At 50.6% G+C, this 16,383-nt stretch overlaps 3 protein-coding genes and 3 non-coding genes across 6 annotated transcripts; 1 reads left to right on the top strand and 5 right to left on the bottom strand.

Annotated features, from left to right (window-relative positions):
* Positions 1–308: 308 nt before the first annotated feature.
* LOC117183412 (5S ribosomal RNA) lies at positions 309–427 on the bottom strand. The gene has a single exon (XR_004468570.1). It is a non-coding gene; the product is annotated as a 5S ribosomal RNA (ribosomal RNA).
* A 334-nt stretch (positions 428–761) lies between these two features.
* LOC6897197 (5S ribosomal RNA) lies at positions 762–880 on the bottom strand. The gene has a single exon (XR_053380.1). It is a non-coding gene; the product is annotated as a 5S ribosomal RNA (ribosomal RNA).
* A 334-nt stretch (positions 881–1,214) lies between these two features.
* On the bottom strand, positions 1,215–1,333 carry LOC6897196 (5S ribosomal RNA). Its single transcript, XR_053379.1, has one exon. It is a non-coding gene; the product is annotated as a 5S ribosomal RNA (ribosomal RNA).
* A 319-nt stretch (positions 1,334–1,652) lies between these two features.
* Positions 1,653–11,890, bottom strand: LOC4801433 (uncharacterized). The gene is made up of 6 exons (XM_015181764.2): positions 11,394–11,890; positions 7,911–8,902; positions 4,953–7,793; positions 4,766–4,887; positions 3,676–4,703; positions 1,653–3,606 (listed from the first exon to the last, which is right to left on the bottom strand). The coding sequence occupies exons 2-6, from the start codon at positions 8,715–8,717 to the stop codon at positions 2,828–2,830; spliced, it is 5,577 nt and encodes a 1,858-aa protein (XP_015037250.2). The 5' UTR covers positions 8,718–8,902; positions 11,394–11,890; the 3' UTR covers positions 1,653–2,827.
* A 341-nt stretch (positions 11,891–12,231) lies between these two features.
* CstF64 (cleavage stimulation factor subunit 2 CstF64) lies at positions 12,232–13,740 on the top strand. The gene is made up of 2 exons (XM_001358490.5): positions 12,232–12,484; positions 12,547–13,740. The coding sequence occupies exons 1-2, from the start codon at positions 12,348–12,350 to the stop codon at positions 13,664–13,666; spliced, it is 1,257 nt and encodes a 418-aa protein (XP_001358527.2). The 5' UTR covers positions 12,232–12,347; the 3' UTR covers positions 13,667–13,740.
* Cpsf73 (cleavage and polyadenylation specificity factor 73) lies at positions 13,731–16,175 on the bottom strand. Its single transcript, XM_001358489.5, has 5 exons — positions 16,020–16,175; positions 15,791–15,952; positions 14,436–15,727; positions 13,936–14,378; positions 13,731–13,877 (listed from the first exon to the last, which is right to left on the bottom strand). Exons 1-5 carry the CDS (start codon positions 16,085–16,087, stop codon positions 13,788–13,790), a joined length of 2,055 nt encoding a protein of 684 aa, XP_001358526.2. The 5' UTR covers positions 16,088–16,175; the 3' UTR covers positions 13,731–13,787.
* Positions 16,176–16,383: the final 208 nt, after the last annotated feature.

The raw sequence follows: 16,383 nt of genomic DNA, 5'->3' as shown, positions 1-16,383 counted from the left end.
GTGTTCTGCCTTCGACTGGAGCATTCGGTTTGACCAAAACTAACAATAGGATGTGTTTTTAGTTCAAACGACTAGACTAAGATCTGCTGGCAGGGATTGGGTGTGATATGGGATGCCTGTATTTATGCATTTACTTAGAAAAAGAAAACCCAATGCCGTTCCACTTCGAACAAAAGTAATTAGAAATTTAAATTTTATCCATGTCCCTTAGCCAAAATATAATTAAAGAAAAATAAAAACGAAAAACGAAAAACGAAAAAAGAAAAAACGAAACGAAAATACGACAAAAGGCAAAAAGTTGGTGACGAAGCCAACAACACGCGGTGTTCCCAAGCGGTCCCCCATCTAAGTACTAACCGCGCCCGACGCTGCTTAATTTCGGTGATCGGACGAGAACCGATGTATTCAGCGTAGTATGGTCGTTGGCGAAAGCCTAAGAGCTGAACGTTGGTTTTCCTTTGTGTTCTGCCTTCGACTGGAGCATTCGGTTTGACCAAGACTAACAATAGGGTGGGTTTTTAGTTTAAACGACTAGACTAGGATCTGCTGGCAGGGATTGGGTGTGATATGGGATGCCTGTATTTATGCATTTACTTAGAAAAAGAAAACCCGATGCCGTTCCCCTTCGAACAAAAGTAATATAAATTTTAATTTTATCCATGTCCCTTAGCCAAAATATAATTAAAGGAAAATAAAAACGAAAAAAGAAAAAATGAAAAACGAAACGAAAATACGACAAAAGGCAAAAAAGTTGGTGACGAAGCCAACAACACGCGGTGTTCCCAAGCGGTCCCCCATCTAAGTACTAACCGCGCCCGACGCTGCTTAATTTCGGTGATCGGACGAGAACCGATGTATTCAGCGTAGTATGGTCGTTGGCGAAAGCCTAAGAGCTGAACGTTGGTTTTCCTTTGTGTTCTGCCTTCGACTGGAGCATTCGGTTTGACCAAGACTAACAATAGGGTGGGTTTTTAGTTTAAACGACTAGACTAGGATCTGCTGGCAGGGATTGGGTGTGATATGGGATGCCTGTATTTATGCATTTACTTAGAAAAAGAAAACCCGATGCCGTTCCCCTTCGAACAAAAGTAATATAAATTTTAATTTTATCCATGTCCCTTAGCCAAAATATAATTAAAGGAAAATAAAAACGAAAAAAGAAAAAATGAAAAACGAAACGAAAATACGACAAAAGGCAAAAAAGTTGGTGACGAAGCCAACAACACGCGGTGTTCCCAAGCGGTCCCCCATCTAAGTACTAACCGCGCCCGACGCTGCTTAATTTCGGTGATCGGACGAGAACCGATGTATTCAGCGTAGTATGGTCGTTGGCGAAAGCCTGAGAGCTGAACGTTGGTTTTCCTTTGTGTTCTGCCTTCGACTGGAGCATTCGGTTTGACCGAAACTAACAATAGGATGTGTTTTTAGTTCAAACGACTAGACTAGGATCTGCTGGCAGCGATTGGATGTGATATGGGAGGCCTGTATGTCCTTAACAAAGTTAGTCCAGTTTAACATGATTTCTAGTTATTTCCAAAGGACTTCCATGACTGTGGTATTTTTTAAAGGCTTGTTCTGCGGAGACACTCACCTCTGTTGGTTTTTGATAAATACAACCATTAATGCGATATAATAAAACATGTAGGCGGTTTATTGTTTTGTAATTATCCATAAATTGAATTTATTTCCTCCATAGAATGGGATTCTTTCCATTAGTTCTCATTGAAATTTGTATGTAATTTGTAAATATTTTAAAATTGTTTGGTTTTCATTTTTTTGTATTTTTTTTTCTTTGTTATCATTATGGATGCATGGATGCATATATTATTATGAAATTTCATTTAGACTTAATGTTGTGTTCACTTAATGCTAGAAATTTTAACTAATTGATGCTTTAAACCATTGAAACAATCCATTAAAATAGCCTAGAGAAGTTGCAACTACTATAAATCAAGAATATTCTACGTACATCGAAATTGTTTATCCAATATGACAGTTGTGTTCGCTTACGTTCGATTGCTGGCAGAGAGTAGTAGTCTCTTCAATTAGAAAAATACAAATTATATAACAAGTTGTTAGATGGGATTCGTTTTCTGTGTATTGTATGTATTGTATGTCCTTCGCTTAGAATGTGCTCAAGTTTGGATAACTCGAAAGTTGTAGAACCAATTGTGGCTAACTTAAATTAACTATGTGTGGGGCTTCGCCTCCCGCATACCCATAGATACATACATAAATGAATAAACCTATTGTGAACTAAATTACAGAAACTAAAGGGGTTTTCCGGCATCATAAGTAATTGATGTATACTTATATGTATATTGCACTGACCTAGGTATGCCATATTTCACTAAAATGTGTTTAAACTAAACGGGATTAAAGCAGGCAAAACGATTCCGCGATTCACGTGCCCCACCTGTCGCACGTCGGCGGGGAATTTGGAAGATGGGGTCTGGGATGGGAAAGAAAAAACACTTTACATTTAGCTAAGTTCTTAAACCACATCCAAAATGTACGATTAGCAAAATGTTGTTATTGTGATAATTGTTTGTTTCGTTTAGTTTCGTTTCGTTTGTCTGTCTATCTGTCTGTCTTGTATTTAAAACACGACATTTTTGTTGTCTGACATTATCAAGAATTGGCATTCGCATATGTAAACTAAATATATATATATAGTTCGATAAGTAATACTAATTTGTTGTTGTTGTGGTTTTGTTTTGCTTTTGTATCAGCAGAGACACACACACACGTAGTACACACAGAGAAGAGTCATGAACAACTACCTAGTTAATGGATTATATTAGACGTTAGTTGGATTATTATTCATTTAGACCTCCACGGTGAAGGGATCACGCGAGTGATGGATTTTCAGATGCTTGTTGTGATTGGTCTTGGTGGTGGAGCTCTTGCCGCATATGGTGCAAGTGAAGGGTCGCTCGCCGGTGTGCATGCGCCGGTGCTCGATCAGATAGTAGTGCCGATGGAATGACTTGTCGCACTGGTCGCAGGTGAACTTCTTGGTGCCGTGGTGCTCGCGTCGGTGCCGCATGTAGTTGTACTTTCGTATGAACTTGCAGCCGCAGTACTCGCAGGTGTACGGCTTGATCTGCTTGTGTGCGTTGATGTGGTTCTTGAAGTCCAGCTCTCGCACAAACGCCTTTGGGCAGTACTCGCACTTGAACGGTTTCGCCGTCCGATTGGCGTGCACCCACGAGTGTATCTTGAGATTCCATTTGGTGGAGAAGCTCTTGTTGCAGATGGCGCAGTCGTACTGCGGATCAGTCGAGTGCGTGGCCATGTGCGCCTTGATCGAGGTCTTGGCAAAGATCTGCTTGCACATGGGGCACTCCATCGGCTCGGCGTAGTCAAACTTATCCGAGTGAGCCAGCCGTATGTGGCGGCGCAGCGAGTTGGCGTGCACGAATCGATCGCAGCAGTACGGGCAGCACTTGGGCTTCACATCGTGCGTCTCCTTGTGCCAGAGAAAGCGCGCCTTCGACGGCAGCACCTCGCCGCAGTGACACACGTACTCCTTCTTGCGCACCATCACCTTTGTGTGACGCTTGCGGTGCTGCGTCAAATTCGAGTACCGCTTAAACTTTTTGCCTGTCAATCAAGGAAAGTTTTATTAGGAACAATTCTAGGGGCTACGGCTGTGCCGGTTGTGGGACTCACCGCATATCTTGCACTTGAGCGGCGTCTGGCCCGTGTGCATCCGCATGTGCTCCACGAGAGCGCTGCGCACGACAAACTTCTTGTCGCAGACATAGCAGCCGAACTCCTTCCAGCCCAAGTGGCGCTTCAGATGCAGGGAGAAGTTCTTCCACCTATAGAATTTCTTGCCACAGGTGAAGCACTCGGCGGGATGCTCCGTGAGATGCGCATCGTAGAGCTTAACGGAGGGGAAGTCGGTGCGGCAGACATAGCACAGGAAGATGGACTTCTCCATCGCCTTCTGCTCCAGCTCGTTGAGGTTGTTGCGCTCCTGTCCCAGCTTGGACTCGTTGTAGGAAATAAGCATTCGATATAGGGCCGCCAATTTGGCGGCCGGCGTGGTCATCGCCAGTGGCGGGAGGGTCATTTTGTGGTCCAGCTGGCTGGGCGGCTTGATATCACCATCCCCATCCGCATCGCCATCGCCAATGCCCAGCAGCTCGGCATCCTTGACATCGGTCAGTAGCTCGGGGCTGGTCTCGATCTGCTCCACATCCGGCCTGTCCTGGCACTGTTCCTGCTTGATCTTGACAATGCCATCTTTGGAATCCTCATGCATGGCTTCATCGCCGCCGTTGCCCACGCCCACGCCCGCGTGCATGAGCAGCTGCTGGTGCTGTTGCTGCTGGGACGGGGGTGGCGGTAGCATCGGGGCGCTAATCTGCGGCTGCGTGCAAATCAGGCGTCGATTCTGACGCACATAGTTGTGCTCGCCAATCATGTGCGCATTCCGGTCCTTGAGCTTCTCGAAGATGGCCTCGCAATGCGGACACTTGTAGAGCTTGCGACGCTGCGGCTTGCGCTGCGCCAAAGCGGCCGAAGCTGCCGCCTCCGCCGCCTCAGCGGCAGCCCTGGACGTTGAAGCGATTGGTGGACCAGCCAGCAATGCCGAAGACGCTGAGGAAGTGGTGGCTGCCGGCTGCTCATCAATTAGATGACTCTTTCTGGAGCTGGATGAGGCCTCCTCGTCGACAGCATTAAAATCGAATCTGCAAAAGAGTTTCAAGAGCATAATGTACTCTGGTTTACTCCGGATTCGTTCCGCATTTACCGCTTGTGCTCCCGCTGCTGGCCGCTGAGATCCTGCACCGGATAGTAGTCCTGCCGCCAGTCGGGGTTGTAGCCGCCAGTGAACTGATTCCTAAAGTATCGCTGTGATATGTCGCCGTACACCTAAAACAATTATTCATGAGAAATATATGGAGGATTCAAAAGGATCACCAAGGATCATCACTTACCGACTGACTCCACGAGTTCTCGATGTCGCAGTTGCTCTCCTGCTCTGAGATTTCGCCCTTGGCGGGCATTTTCTCATCGGTGCGTATGTTGAGGCCCCCCACGAGGCTGCTCTCCGTGGCCGCCCCAGCGAACGATGAGGATGTTGTCGATGTGGAGGCGGATGCCGATGGCAGATTGCTGCTGCTGCTCAGCTGCTCCCGCTTGCACGCGTCCAGATCCAGATACTTGACATCGCCATCGACGGCCACACTGCAGCAATCGACGGCAGCCAACGCGGCATTGAAGTTGGTGGGCTGGGCGCCTTCATGGTTCTGGTTTTGGCTGGAAGAGGAGGCTCCCGCTCCCGCTCCCGTGCCCGATGCTGCTGCGGCAGCGGCTGCTACTGCAGACTCATGCTGTGGATCGTGGTCTTGATCTAGCTGATACCAGGACTGAAGCGACTGCGTCTTGGCCACCCGAAAGGTGGCGTTCATCGAGTCGTGATCCATCGCCGAGGAATTGCTGGAAGAGGAGGCCAAGGTGGCTGCATTCGTGGCATCGCTGACTCCGTGCTGCGTCTGTTGCTGCTGCTGCTGTTGTTGTCGAAGGGCGAAGGGCGTGAAGTAGGCGCAGTTGGCGGACGTCGTGGCCGTGCTCGTGGTCTGCTGGTATAGGAAATTGAAGTCGTTAATGGATGCGGCCGCTGCGGGCGGCTGGAGCGACAGCGGCAGCGACGGATGGACCTGCGCCACGGATGAGGCGTAGGAGGACGAGGAGGATATCACAATTTCGTCCACCTCCAGATTGTTGTCCGGCAGAATGTACTCCTCGCCCGGCTTGGCTTGGCCCGTCTTCTGGCCCGTGCTGCTGTGCGCTGTGCTGCTGGCAAACACGGAGCCCGCTGAGGGGAAGCCCGAATTGGCATTCACCACAAAGGTGGTGCTGGAGGCGGTGCCTGCGAGCGTCGCCGGCTGCTTCGAATTGGCAAACTCCAGCAGCACGCGAGCATCGTCGTCGTTCACCGTCGAGTGCTTCCGTGTGGTCAGATGCTTCTCGAGGATGCTGCTCGACGGCATCTCCGTGATCTCGCTCTTGATGTGGACCAGCTCCGTGCCGGATTTTGATATGGATAGGGAGTTGCAGGTGGATGTTGATGTTGAGGGCAGCAGCGGATCCGCGCTCGAGGAAGATGGGGTGTCAGTCTTTTGTTTTGTTGTCGCCGTCGCCGCCGTCGTCGTCGTTGCCGTGGCCTTTGGTTTGATGACTAATTTCTTGGGTCCACGAAGCTGGGCAGGAGTCGAGAACCGCTGAGGTAGCAGCGTCGTTGGCTCGACCTCGACCTTCATGGGCGGCGGCTGGGTGAAGTCCTCCGTGGCCGCCGACATGCCGCTGGCCATGCGGATGACGCTGGTGGTGCCATGTCCTCCGCCACAGCTCTGCTCCAGGCTGGGCTTGTGATCCATCAGCAGCATGGGATCCGTCGCATCCGAATGCCCCGAATTGTCGTACTCATCTATGGGCTCCTCCTTCTCGACCTTGACCAGTGGTATGGGCGCCACGGCGGCAAACGGGCGAGAGGTGCCGATGCGGCTGGAGGCCACGATGTTGCCCATCAGATCGAGGTACTCGTTCATGTTGAGCGGCACATCGCTGAGCACTGTGATGCGGTTCTTCTTGGACTTGGTGTTTGAGTTCGAATTGGAGTTCGAGGTGGAGTTCGAATGGCCGTCTGCTAGGGTGGACGCGGAGGCCACTGCGGCGGCCGCCGCGGCACTGCTCGTGGAGGGGGCCGTGCACAGAGGGGGTAGCGCCACCGCCTGGACCTCCACCTTCGTATCGGACTCGGACTCGGAGTCGCTCTCGCAGCCGCTGCTGATGCTCATGAACTCTTCGTCCGAGTGGTGTTGCCGGGGGCTCTTCTTTGAGGGTCGCTTGGGCTTTGTCTTGCGCGACTTCTTCGTTGTTTTGGTCAAGTTCCGGCAGCGGCTGTTCTCGTCCCGCTCATCGTCCCCATCCTCCACATGTTCGTGCTCGTCCTGCAGGGCCGTCTCGTTCTCCTCCTCCTCCTCTTCATCGTCGTCGTCGTCGTCGTCGTCCTCGTCGTCGTCGTGTATGTGGAGCACACTCGGAGGCGACTGGTAAATGCGCTCGATCACGGAGAACTCCCCGTCCTCCTTCTCGACGCACTCCACAATGTGCTTGGGCGTCTCCTGGACAATGAAGTCCCCGTTCTCCCGCTCCAGATAATGGGCCACCGGCGACTCCGCGTAGCGCAGCACCGAGGCGGCCGATGCGGACGAGGGCGAGGAGCTGGCCGCAGCCGCCGCAGCATTGAGCAATGCCCCGAAGGGAGAGTTGGTCTGGCGGCTCGTTCGACCAGCCGTCGATATGGCGGGCAGGGAGGAAGAGCTGCAGCTTCCCACACTCGATCCGTAGGTCTGCAAGGTCACCGGCTGCTGTTGCTGTCTGGTGGCACCCGTTGTTAGGGCCACTGGCATCGCGGACTGCTGTGCCTGCTGCTGCTGCTGTTGTTGCGGATGGTGATGATGCTGCTGGTGCTGCCCGTGCGCCTGCGGTGGCAGCGGCGGTGGTGGGGGATTCAGGAATACTTCCGTGTGTGCTTTGCCGCTATGCTTTCCTCCAGCGGCTGCTGTTGTGGTCGTCGGTGGTGCCAGGGTAACGTTATGATGAACGGTCACATGTTGCTGCTGCTGCTGTTGCTGGTGTTGCTGGTGCTGCTGCTTGTTTTGGTTGTGCTGAGATCGTATTTGACTGATGGCGGCTCCATAGGCGGGAGGAGGTTTCTGGTGCGGTTGTGCTCCTGTCTGCTGCTGCTGTTGCTGCTGCTGCTGCGTGAAGAGCTGCAATAAAAGAGGAAACTTTGTGAGCGAAACCAAGGATTTGGTTGCCAAATGCAAACCCTTTTGCATCTGATGGAATGGATCTCAGGGGCAACATTTTGTGGCCTTGGCACTCACCTGCAGCGGCGGAGGGGGCGGCAGCGTGGTGGCGTAGGTAAATTTCAGGCCAGGATGCTGTTGCTGCTGATGGGCAAAGTGGGTCTGCTGCTGCTGCTGCTGCTGATGGCTGCTGGCGAGGAAGTGCTGCTGTGGCACCTGCGGTATTACCAAAGTGGCGGTGGCGGTGGCTGTGGCGGTGGTGGCACCACGCCCAAAGCTCGTCTGCTGTTGTGGTTGTTGTTGCTGCTGCTGCTGCTGTTGATTAGTGTAGCGATAGTCCGTGGTGACCAGCGGTGGCTGGTACAGTGCGGCCATGGCGCTGTTTGTGGTGGGTGCGGATGTGTTGTTGGCTCGCGCCTCAGTCGTGGGCGGTGCGCATTTCAGTGCTTTCATCGGTGGATTGCTCAATTTGCTGCTGCTGCTGCTGCTGCTGTTCGCTGTGGCAGCAACGGAGGAGGAGGAGTGGGAGTGGGAGGGGGAAGTTAGTGAGGAGGAGAGGGGCGGCGGCGCATTAGAGGCTATCGATGAGCTGGCGGACACAACAACTGGCTTAACATCAGCCACAGTTGGAGACGACGTCGAGGCGGTGGCGGCGGTGTCGTCGGAGCCACCGGCAGCATCTGCACCACCTCCCGCTGCTGCTGATGAGCCATCGCCCAGCATGGCCGCCGCCAGGGCATTGCCCATGCCAGTGTTGCCCACAATTGTCATCTGCACCAGCGCCTTGATGACCTGCTCCTTGGGATGCGTCTCCAGATGGTCGGAGAGGTTCATACCCGCATGCAGGTACAAGGTGCACACGGGGCACTGCACGCTGTCGACCATGATGGCGGCCTTGGTTGCTTCCTTCTCTCTGGCTGCTAATTCACTCTTGGACTCTCTCTTCGCGCTCTCTCGCACGTTTGATCGCTCTCTGGGATCCCCCTCAGAGTCATAAAACAGTGTGTCCTGCTTGCGTGTTAGCCATCTTGCTCAATCTTTAGGTTCCGTCCGCGGGCGAGTCGGTCGAGCTGTGAAAAGAAATTGAAATGTGAGTGCCAATCCATACAGTGATCCCAGCCCAAGCCCCAGCCCCAGCACCAGCTGTTGTCGGATATCTGGGGCCTCCGGTAAGCTGATACCAGAAGAATGCAAAGCTGCCGCCCGGGGAATGCGAGAAGCGTAATCTGCGTGCGCGTGATTAAGCGTAAGCCACCGAATGTTGATCTCAGGCTGGCTGCGGAGATGATTCCCACGCCACAGGAGCTATGCCGAGCTTGCAGAAATCAGAAGAAATAGAGATCTCAAATAATGCCGAAGCTAGGAATATCCTAGAAGCCGACGCTCTGCCATGTGTCAATCCGTTTCCATGGAACTCAATCAGCCTGCTGCCCAGAGCCCACCCTTCTATCGCATATATATTACACATTCTGTCGAGTGGAGAGAAGGGTCTGTGGGGCCACACAAATTCTTTATAAATAAATGAGTGTTCGCTGACATTTGATAATTAATAATTATAATACAATTTTCCGAATATCGCTTGAATTAGTTGAAAGGTCGGTGAGTCCTCTTGCCGAAAAGCAGGCAGTGCGAGCGCGACGACTATATATGCACGCCCTCGTTTGGAGAGCATTCCTATTGGTTGCCACCAGACCAGCTCTCTCGCTCTCACTGCATGCCGTTTCTGCTGTTTTTTGACAAAATCGAATGTCATATGGCCATAACTACTCGTAAGTGTCCATTAGGGGTATCTTTGAAGGAGTACCTCCTATCAATTATCCTTTTAATCACTTGTGAATGCAGGCAGGCACCTGCCTAACTTTTAATGGTTTTTTTTCCATTTTACAAGAAACACATTTTATTTTTTCCCAAGTCTTTAACAGCTGTTTCAACAGGCTTTTGAACTAACCAGCTGTTCGAAAACTAATCAGAAGGAAATCTGTGTCGTTGTAGCCGTTTAAAAACCTTTCATTATTAGTGGGTGTTACTAATACATTTTAGGCGGATTCTTTTGGGGTGACAGTCAGCTAAGAAAACAAATCTCGTAATCAGAAAAATACAGAAAATACAGAAAATACTATAAAATGGAAATCTCTCCAAGCAGGACAACGTATCAGTGATCAGGTATCAGGTTTTTGCATTCCAATGGACGCCTACGATACATTCCCTACTCTCGCGTTGACATACAATTTTGTTCCGATTTCCCTGAGGAAATGGGGTGATAATCCTCAGAAATCATGGGAAATATTTACATATACGTAAATCGAATGCAAGAGTTTTGGATTTGGAAATTTTTGAGTATTCGTTGGCCACTCCATTCCCAGGATATGAGACACCAGGTCGCAGGCGATGAGAGGAGCAGAGAGGAGGTGCAAGGGCTGCCATGCGCAAGCTGGACGCGAGGCAGAAATGGTCGACTGGAATGCCAACCAGAGATGTGGCCGACAACTTATGGAACAGCTTTTTGCTCAATGAACGGCGGCAGCGATGAGCAGAGGCAGAGGCAGCAACAACAACAACAACAACAGCGACGACAACGACCCTGCCTGACGGTGACGATTTTTTACGGGCCCCGTATGGCTGTCGTTGTTGCAGCACAAGAGCTGGGAACTTTTCCTTTTATTTATAATATTTGTTCGTTTTCCTGGGCATTGTTTTTTGAGAACTGGGTTTTGGACTGGGTTCTGGTTCTTGTTCTGCAAGGGTTGCTGTTGCTGGCCACGGCTAATGCTGGGAGGAGGAAGGAGTACCAGAGGACGCCAAGGGCTGCACACATACCCGCATAGACAGCGGCAAATAAATGTCTACGTCTGTTGCTATTGATTTTTCCTTCGCAAAGGTTACACACACTTTAAAAAACAAAACGGCAGCAAAAAGTGCGTAAGAGTATCCCCAGCCTGGACTCCGGAGCAGGCTACCGGGGGCACTTAATTAATGATGAATGCACACTTGAAACGAATTCAACAAAGAGAGCCGAGCCGAGACGAGCAGAGCAAAGCAGAGCAGTGCAGAGACGTCTGCTGCTGCCTGGGGTTTGTCGACGAACCTTTTTCCGCTGGGTGCAGTTGCTGTTGTATGTGTGTGTGTGTTCTCTGGTGTGTTTGTATGCGTCTGTCTGTGATCTTGCCAGTGGCTTAATGTCTTTTTTTTTGCTTTGCTTTAATTTTCCACACGCGCAGAACGCGTTTCACTGCGTTTTTTTTTTGTTATTATGATTGCACACACACACTCGTAGGCACGCACCAAATGTAGACACAATTTGGAAAATACATATTTCCGCTTTATTCCACGATGTCTGTTCACTTTTCGTTGCATTGATTTTGTCGAGCTAATGGTATGGGAATTGGACGGTCTGTTATGTACCCAGGAACTGCTCAAGAGGAAAAAACTACTACGAAAACGAGAACTAATTGCTGCTATATCGATCGTAACACAGAGAGAGAGAGAGAGTGTGTGGAGAGAAGAGCAAGTTTTTCTCAGAGAGAAAGAGAGAGAGCTGGGTATCCTTGAAAAGTTATGCACCTGCAGCTGCTCCTAGGGGAGGAGGAGTTTATTCCTTGTTCTGCCTGCCTGGTCGTCGCCGTCGCCTCGTTCAATGACACAGAAATCTTTCTTCTCGTCTTCTGCTTTGTGCGCTCCTTCTCCAATATACAACAGAGCTTTTATATATGCTTCGAATGCGAGTGCGAGGCCATCGCTGCGTTTATCTCCATATGTGTGTGTGTGTGTGTGCGTGTGTGTGGGGGTTTGTGTGTGCGTATGGGCCTCGGCTACACACAAAGTAAAATTTTCAGGCCCGTTTTCTACTCAGTTCTGTTTGGATTCTCAACGAGCCTTTATGGAATACCGATAAACGGCTCAATCAGCTACGTTTAGGTGTTCGATACAAGCATATTTGTTCACTTTTCACTATTAAATAGCCGTTTAATTCGTTTTCACCTTGCGACAAGAAAAATTACAACACCAGCGTTGGATATCGATGTATCGATATCATATATCGGGGCTAAATGCATAAATATACTAAGATAAAACATCGATAAGACTAACAACTTTTTTCTTAATAAAAAGTGTTTTGAATTTTGAACTATTTTTACGATGTTGAACTTTAAGCTTTAATTAATAAAATAACTTTTCATTTTAGTTTGAATAAATCATACTTCTGGGGTAATAAAATCTTTTCTGGTAAATATTCATTCAAAAAGTTTTTAATTTTCAAAGTTAACTTGTATCAAATAAATTATTATTATTGTCTATCTGATTTATCCAATAATTTTAATAATTAATAAATTAAAAAACTGTTCTGTTACGTTTGTATAGATATATTTATGGTATTTCGGTATATTTCTGGGAGCTGAGAATATACTGCATCGCGAAAGAAAAGAAGAAGAAATTAGTTGCAAAGGGGGAAATTTATTTTTTAATTCAACGTATTGTTAATTTAATTCTTGTGTGAGGCGTAAATCATCCAACGAAACCATGGCGGACAAACTACAGGAACAGAGCATCATGGACAAGTCCATGCGCTCAGTATTCGTGGGGAACATCCCATACGAGGCCACGGAAGAGAAGCTCAAGGAAATTTTCAGCGAAGTCGGCCCGGTTTTGTCACTCAAGTAAGCCGCGAATCCATATAATGTGCGTCTTCATATATAGTATTAATGCCCTGCCATTACAGACTCGTGTTTGATCGGGAGAGCGGAAAGCCCAAGGGGTTCGGCTTTTGCGAGTACAAGGATCAGGAGACCGCCCTAAGCGCCATGCGCAACCTCAATGGCTACGAGATCGGGGGACGGACGTTGCGTGTGGACAACGCCTGTACGGAAAAGTCGCGAATGGAGATGCAGCAGCTGCTGCAAGGGCCCCAAGTCGAGAATCCCTACGGGGAGCCCTGCGAGCCCGAGGACGCACCAGAGCTGATTACAAAGACGGTTGCTTCGTTGCCGCCAGAGCAGATGTACGAGCTAATGAAGCAGATGAAGCTCTGCATTGTCAGCAATCCATCCGAGGCACGCCAAATGCTTATGCTGAACCCCCAACTGGCGTATGCCCTGCTCCAGGCCATGGTGGTGATGCGTATCGTGGACCCGCAGCAGGCCCTGGGCATGCTCTTCAAGGCCAATCAGATGCCGCCCGTGCTGGGCGGCAGTGCCCACCCGAATGCGCCGAGTGGCATGTCCATGGCTCAACAGCAGCAGCAACAGCAGATTCCACAGCAACAGCCGACACAGCCTGGTCCCGAGAGGGGTCCCGGACCAATGCAGCCGATGCCGGTGCCCGGCCCGAACTTCAACAATGTACACTCCAACGACATTGATCTGCGTATGGGTCCCAGCGGGCCCATGCCCATGGATCCTCGCATGATGGCCCGCAACTTGGACCAGGATATGCGCCAGGTGATGCCGAATCCGGTGCCGCCACCACTAATGGACCCCCGGACTCGCGCCCAAATGCCTGCTCAGCAGCAGGGACCTGCTCCGGCGCCGACTCCGTATCCAAGCGATCCGCGCCAACGCCCCATGGATCCGCGGCTGAGAGCCGGACCCGTGCAGCCGCCACAGCAAGTGGCGCCCCAGGTGCCGCCGCCAACACAGCAGCAGCAAACCGCAGCCCAGCAGCTGCAGAGTCGCCTGGGTGCCCATGGGGTCTTGCCCTCGGACGCTTCCGACCAGGACAAGGCCGCCCTAATCATGCAAGTGCTGCAGCTGTCCGACGAGCAGATTGCCCAGCTGCCGTCGGAGCAGCGGGCCAGCATCCTGATGCTCAAGGAACAGATTGCCAAGAGCACTCAGCGTTAATCGCCGCCGAATATCCTCTATACATGTTTTATTTTGACTGGAAACCGAATAAAAAGAGCATTCGCACATTAAAACGTTTATTATTTTAGGAATTGGAACGTGACAGTCCGGGATTCTTGGATCAGTGAGCTGAGACCAGGGTCTGGTGGAGCTTATGCACTGTTGTGTTGAGCATTTGGCGCAGAATATCGTCTTCCGCACAATGAACAGCCTAGAGAAAAGGCAGAAATAATTAAGTGATTCGAGGACGCCATTTGCTAGGCACTCACCAGGGTCTCCAGATTAATCTCCGCCCGCTTCCCACTCACAGTCACTGGGAGCAGATCCCCCTTGAACATCTTTGGTACACAGCTGTCGCCGAATGTATCTTGCAGTGTCTCAATGAGGCATTCCCGGAAGCGAGAGCTCTCCGACTTGGTTTGCTTGGTGGCGCCTTTGAGGCTGGTGCCGCCCAGCTCGGACTGCATGATGCAGGCGAGGACCGCATCGGCGTAGACATCGTTGACATGCGTTGCCTGCCACTCCATGACAATGATCTTCTGCTCGACGGTCAACTCAATGCAGTTGAAGACGCGCAGCTTGCGTTCTGGCTCAACCACCTCCACACAGCCCGCTCCAATGCGATCCAGCAGAAGCTCCAGGGTGCCCAGAGAGCTGGTCCAGGGTATCGACTGCCGCTGCGTCACCACCGACATGCTCATGTCCGTGTACTCTGTGAATTTTCGTTAATAAACTGTCTTGGGCGGCAAATAGTCACTTCAATACTTACTGCCGAGATCGGAGGGGGCCAGAAGATGATACTTGAAGTCGCGCTTAACCAGCACGCCGGAGAGCTTGCTGCCAACTTCGGGGTTCTTGGCCGCCAGATTGCCCATCACCTTGGCTGTCTTCTCGCCCCGGAAATACAGATCGACGGCATGTGTGTTGCGGGGATTGTAGAACTTGATGTCGGTGCTGGCATCGGCCTCGTACTCGCGCTGCAGGGCCAGCTTCAGGCGCGACATTTCGTTCTGTTCCCCGTGGACGAGGACCACATGGGTGGGCCGCAGAAGGCGTATGAATTCGCTGGTCTGCTGGTAGTCCGTGTGCGCCGAGAAGGAGATGTAGTCGACGGACATGTTGAGGGGCAGCTTCTGGCCCGAGAGCGTGGTAATCTCCTCCGGCTCCGAGAGAATGGTCTTCGCCAGAGTGCCCTCCACACAGTAGCCGGCAATGATGACGCCATTCTTGGGGTCTGTGCACCAGCTCTCGAATAGCTCGCGCGACAGCCCCGACTGCATCATGCCGGGCGATGCCATGATTACACAGGGCCCAATGTCCTCGAAGTGATCGATGCCCTTCAGGTTGGAGATGTGTCGAAAGACAAAGGGATTGTTGACGGCTATCTGCCGCCTGATTCGGTCATTCATGGCGTTTATATACGTTTGGTAGACGGCCATGCACTTTTTGGCCAGCGACGAGGCATAGTAGATGGGTATCTCGTGTAGTTCGGGATTCTGCGACCAGAACTCGTCCAAAATCAATAACAACTCCTGGGCTCGGCCCAGGGCGAACACGGGAATCAGGCAGCGACCTCCTTGCAGAACGGTCTTCTGCACCAGCGATGTGAAACGATTCTCGCGGTCCTCGCGCTTCTCGTGGATGTGCGTGCCGTAGGTGGACTCGGTGATGAGGACATCGGGCTTCATCGGCGGCACCTCTGCGGCCATCAAGTGGCGATCCTCCTGCCGTGAGAAGTCGCCAGTGTATAGGATTTTGATGCCCGCAATTTCAATCATAAACATCGCGGCCCCCAGCACATGGCCAGCATTGTAGGCGCAAAAACGGACGCCCATGACATCGCGCTCCTCGTGAAAATTAATTGTCTCGATTTTCTCCATCGAAGCCTCCAGGTCGGCTTCTGTGTAGAGCATCTGCTCCGTGGATATGTTGCTGATTTTAATGTAATCCGAGAGCATCCATCGGTAAATGGCCTTGGTGGCGTGCGTCATGAAGCAACGTCCTTTGAAACTGGTCTTCATCAGGAACCAGGGCAGGGCCCCACAGTGATCCAAATGGAAGCTGCAATTCAGAGGAAGTGTTAAAGTAAATCCGAACTAAAAATCTTGCCGCACGGATACGCACTGTGAAATGAAGAGTAGGTCGATCTCGTCCGCCTCTATTAAGTCCACGTAGGGCAGCGCATCCATGCCGGATAGCCCGGGGTGGATACCGCAGTCGAGCATGATCTTCTTTCCCTTAAACTCCAACATGATGCAGGAACGTCCCACTTCTTGACCGGCGCCACTTAAAAGAATGCATTTCTGTTAGCTTAGTTTTTCCATATCCATGGCATGATCTCGCTTCGGCTTACAGCGGTTTGATTTGCAGCAGATCGCTCTCCTCGTCCGGCACGCGGACATCGTTCGTGGCCTGAGACATTGTTTTTTTAGAATATAATTAAATTTCGCAAATAGCCGGGAACAGCAGGAGATGAACGCAGTGTGACTGACCCTCAGAAATATACCGAAACTAAGTCAACAAAATTTCAAATTATACCGTAAATATACTGACGAATTATTTGTATTGCAGTTGTATCAGTGAAAAACCTCCGTTATTCACTTTTTGACATGCCTTTTTCCGAATTTTTTTTTTTAAATCTACAGATTTGGATGGCAAATAAAAAATTGTTTAAATCATTAATTAATCTAAACATTTTTAGATTTAATTTTGCTTTT

The sequence above is a fragment of the Drosophila pseudoobscura genome, chromosome 2 (genome assembly GCF_009870125.1).
Source record: "Drosophila pseudoobscura strain MV-25-SWS-2005 chromosome 2, UCI_Dpse_MV25, whole genome shotgun sequence".
Classification (NCBI taxonomy): domain Eukaryota; kingdom Metazoa; phylum Arthropoda; class Insecta; order Diptera; family Drosophilidae; genus Drosophila; species Drosophila pseudoobscura.
The sequence above is the reverse complement of the archived record's forward strand: the minus strand, read 5'-3'. Positions and strand labels throughout refer to the sequence as shown.

Bases quoted from the DNA above. Each gene is read 5' to 3' on its own strand.
- CstF64 (XM_001358490.5), top strand. From the start codon at position 12,348: ATGGCGGACAAACTACAGGAACAGAGCATCATGGACAAGTCCATGCGC. The intron at 12,485-12,546 runs GTAAGCCGCGAA...CTGCCATTACAG, and splicing joins GGCCCGGTTTTGTCACTCAA to ACTCGTGTTTGATCGGGAGA.
- LOC4801433 (XM_015181764.2), bottom strand. From the start codon at position 8,717: ATGGTCGACAGCGTGCAGTGCCCCGTGTGCACCTTGTACCTGCATGCG. The intron at 7,794-7,910 runs GTGAGTGCCAAG...CTTTTATTGCAG, and splicing joins CGCCCCCTCCGCCGCTGCAG to CTCTTCACGCAGCAGCAGCA. The intron at 4,704-4,765 runs GTAAATGCGGAA...ACTCTTTTGCAG, and splicing joins CAGCAGCGGGAGCACAAGCG to ATTCGATTTTAATGCTGTCG.
- Cpsf73 (XM_001358489.5), bottom strand. From the start codon at position 16,087: ATGTCTCAGGCCACGAACGATGTCCGCGTGCCGGACGAGGAGAGCGAT. The intron at 14,379-14,435 runs GTAAGTATTGAA...GAAAATTCACAG, and splicing joins GGCCCCCTCCGATCTCGGCA to AGTACACGGACATGAGCATG. The intron at 13,878-13,935 runs GTGAGTGCCTAG...CCTTTTCTCTAG, and splicing joins AGATTAATCTGGAGACCCTG to GCTGTTCATTGTGCGGAAGA.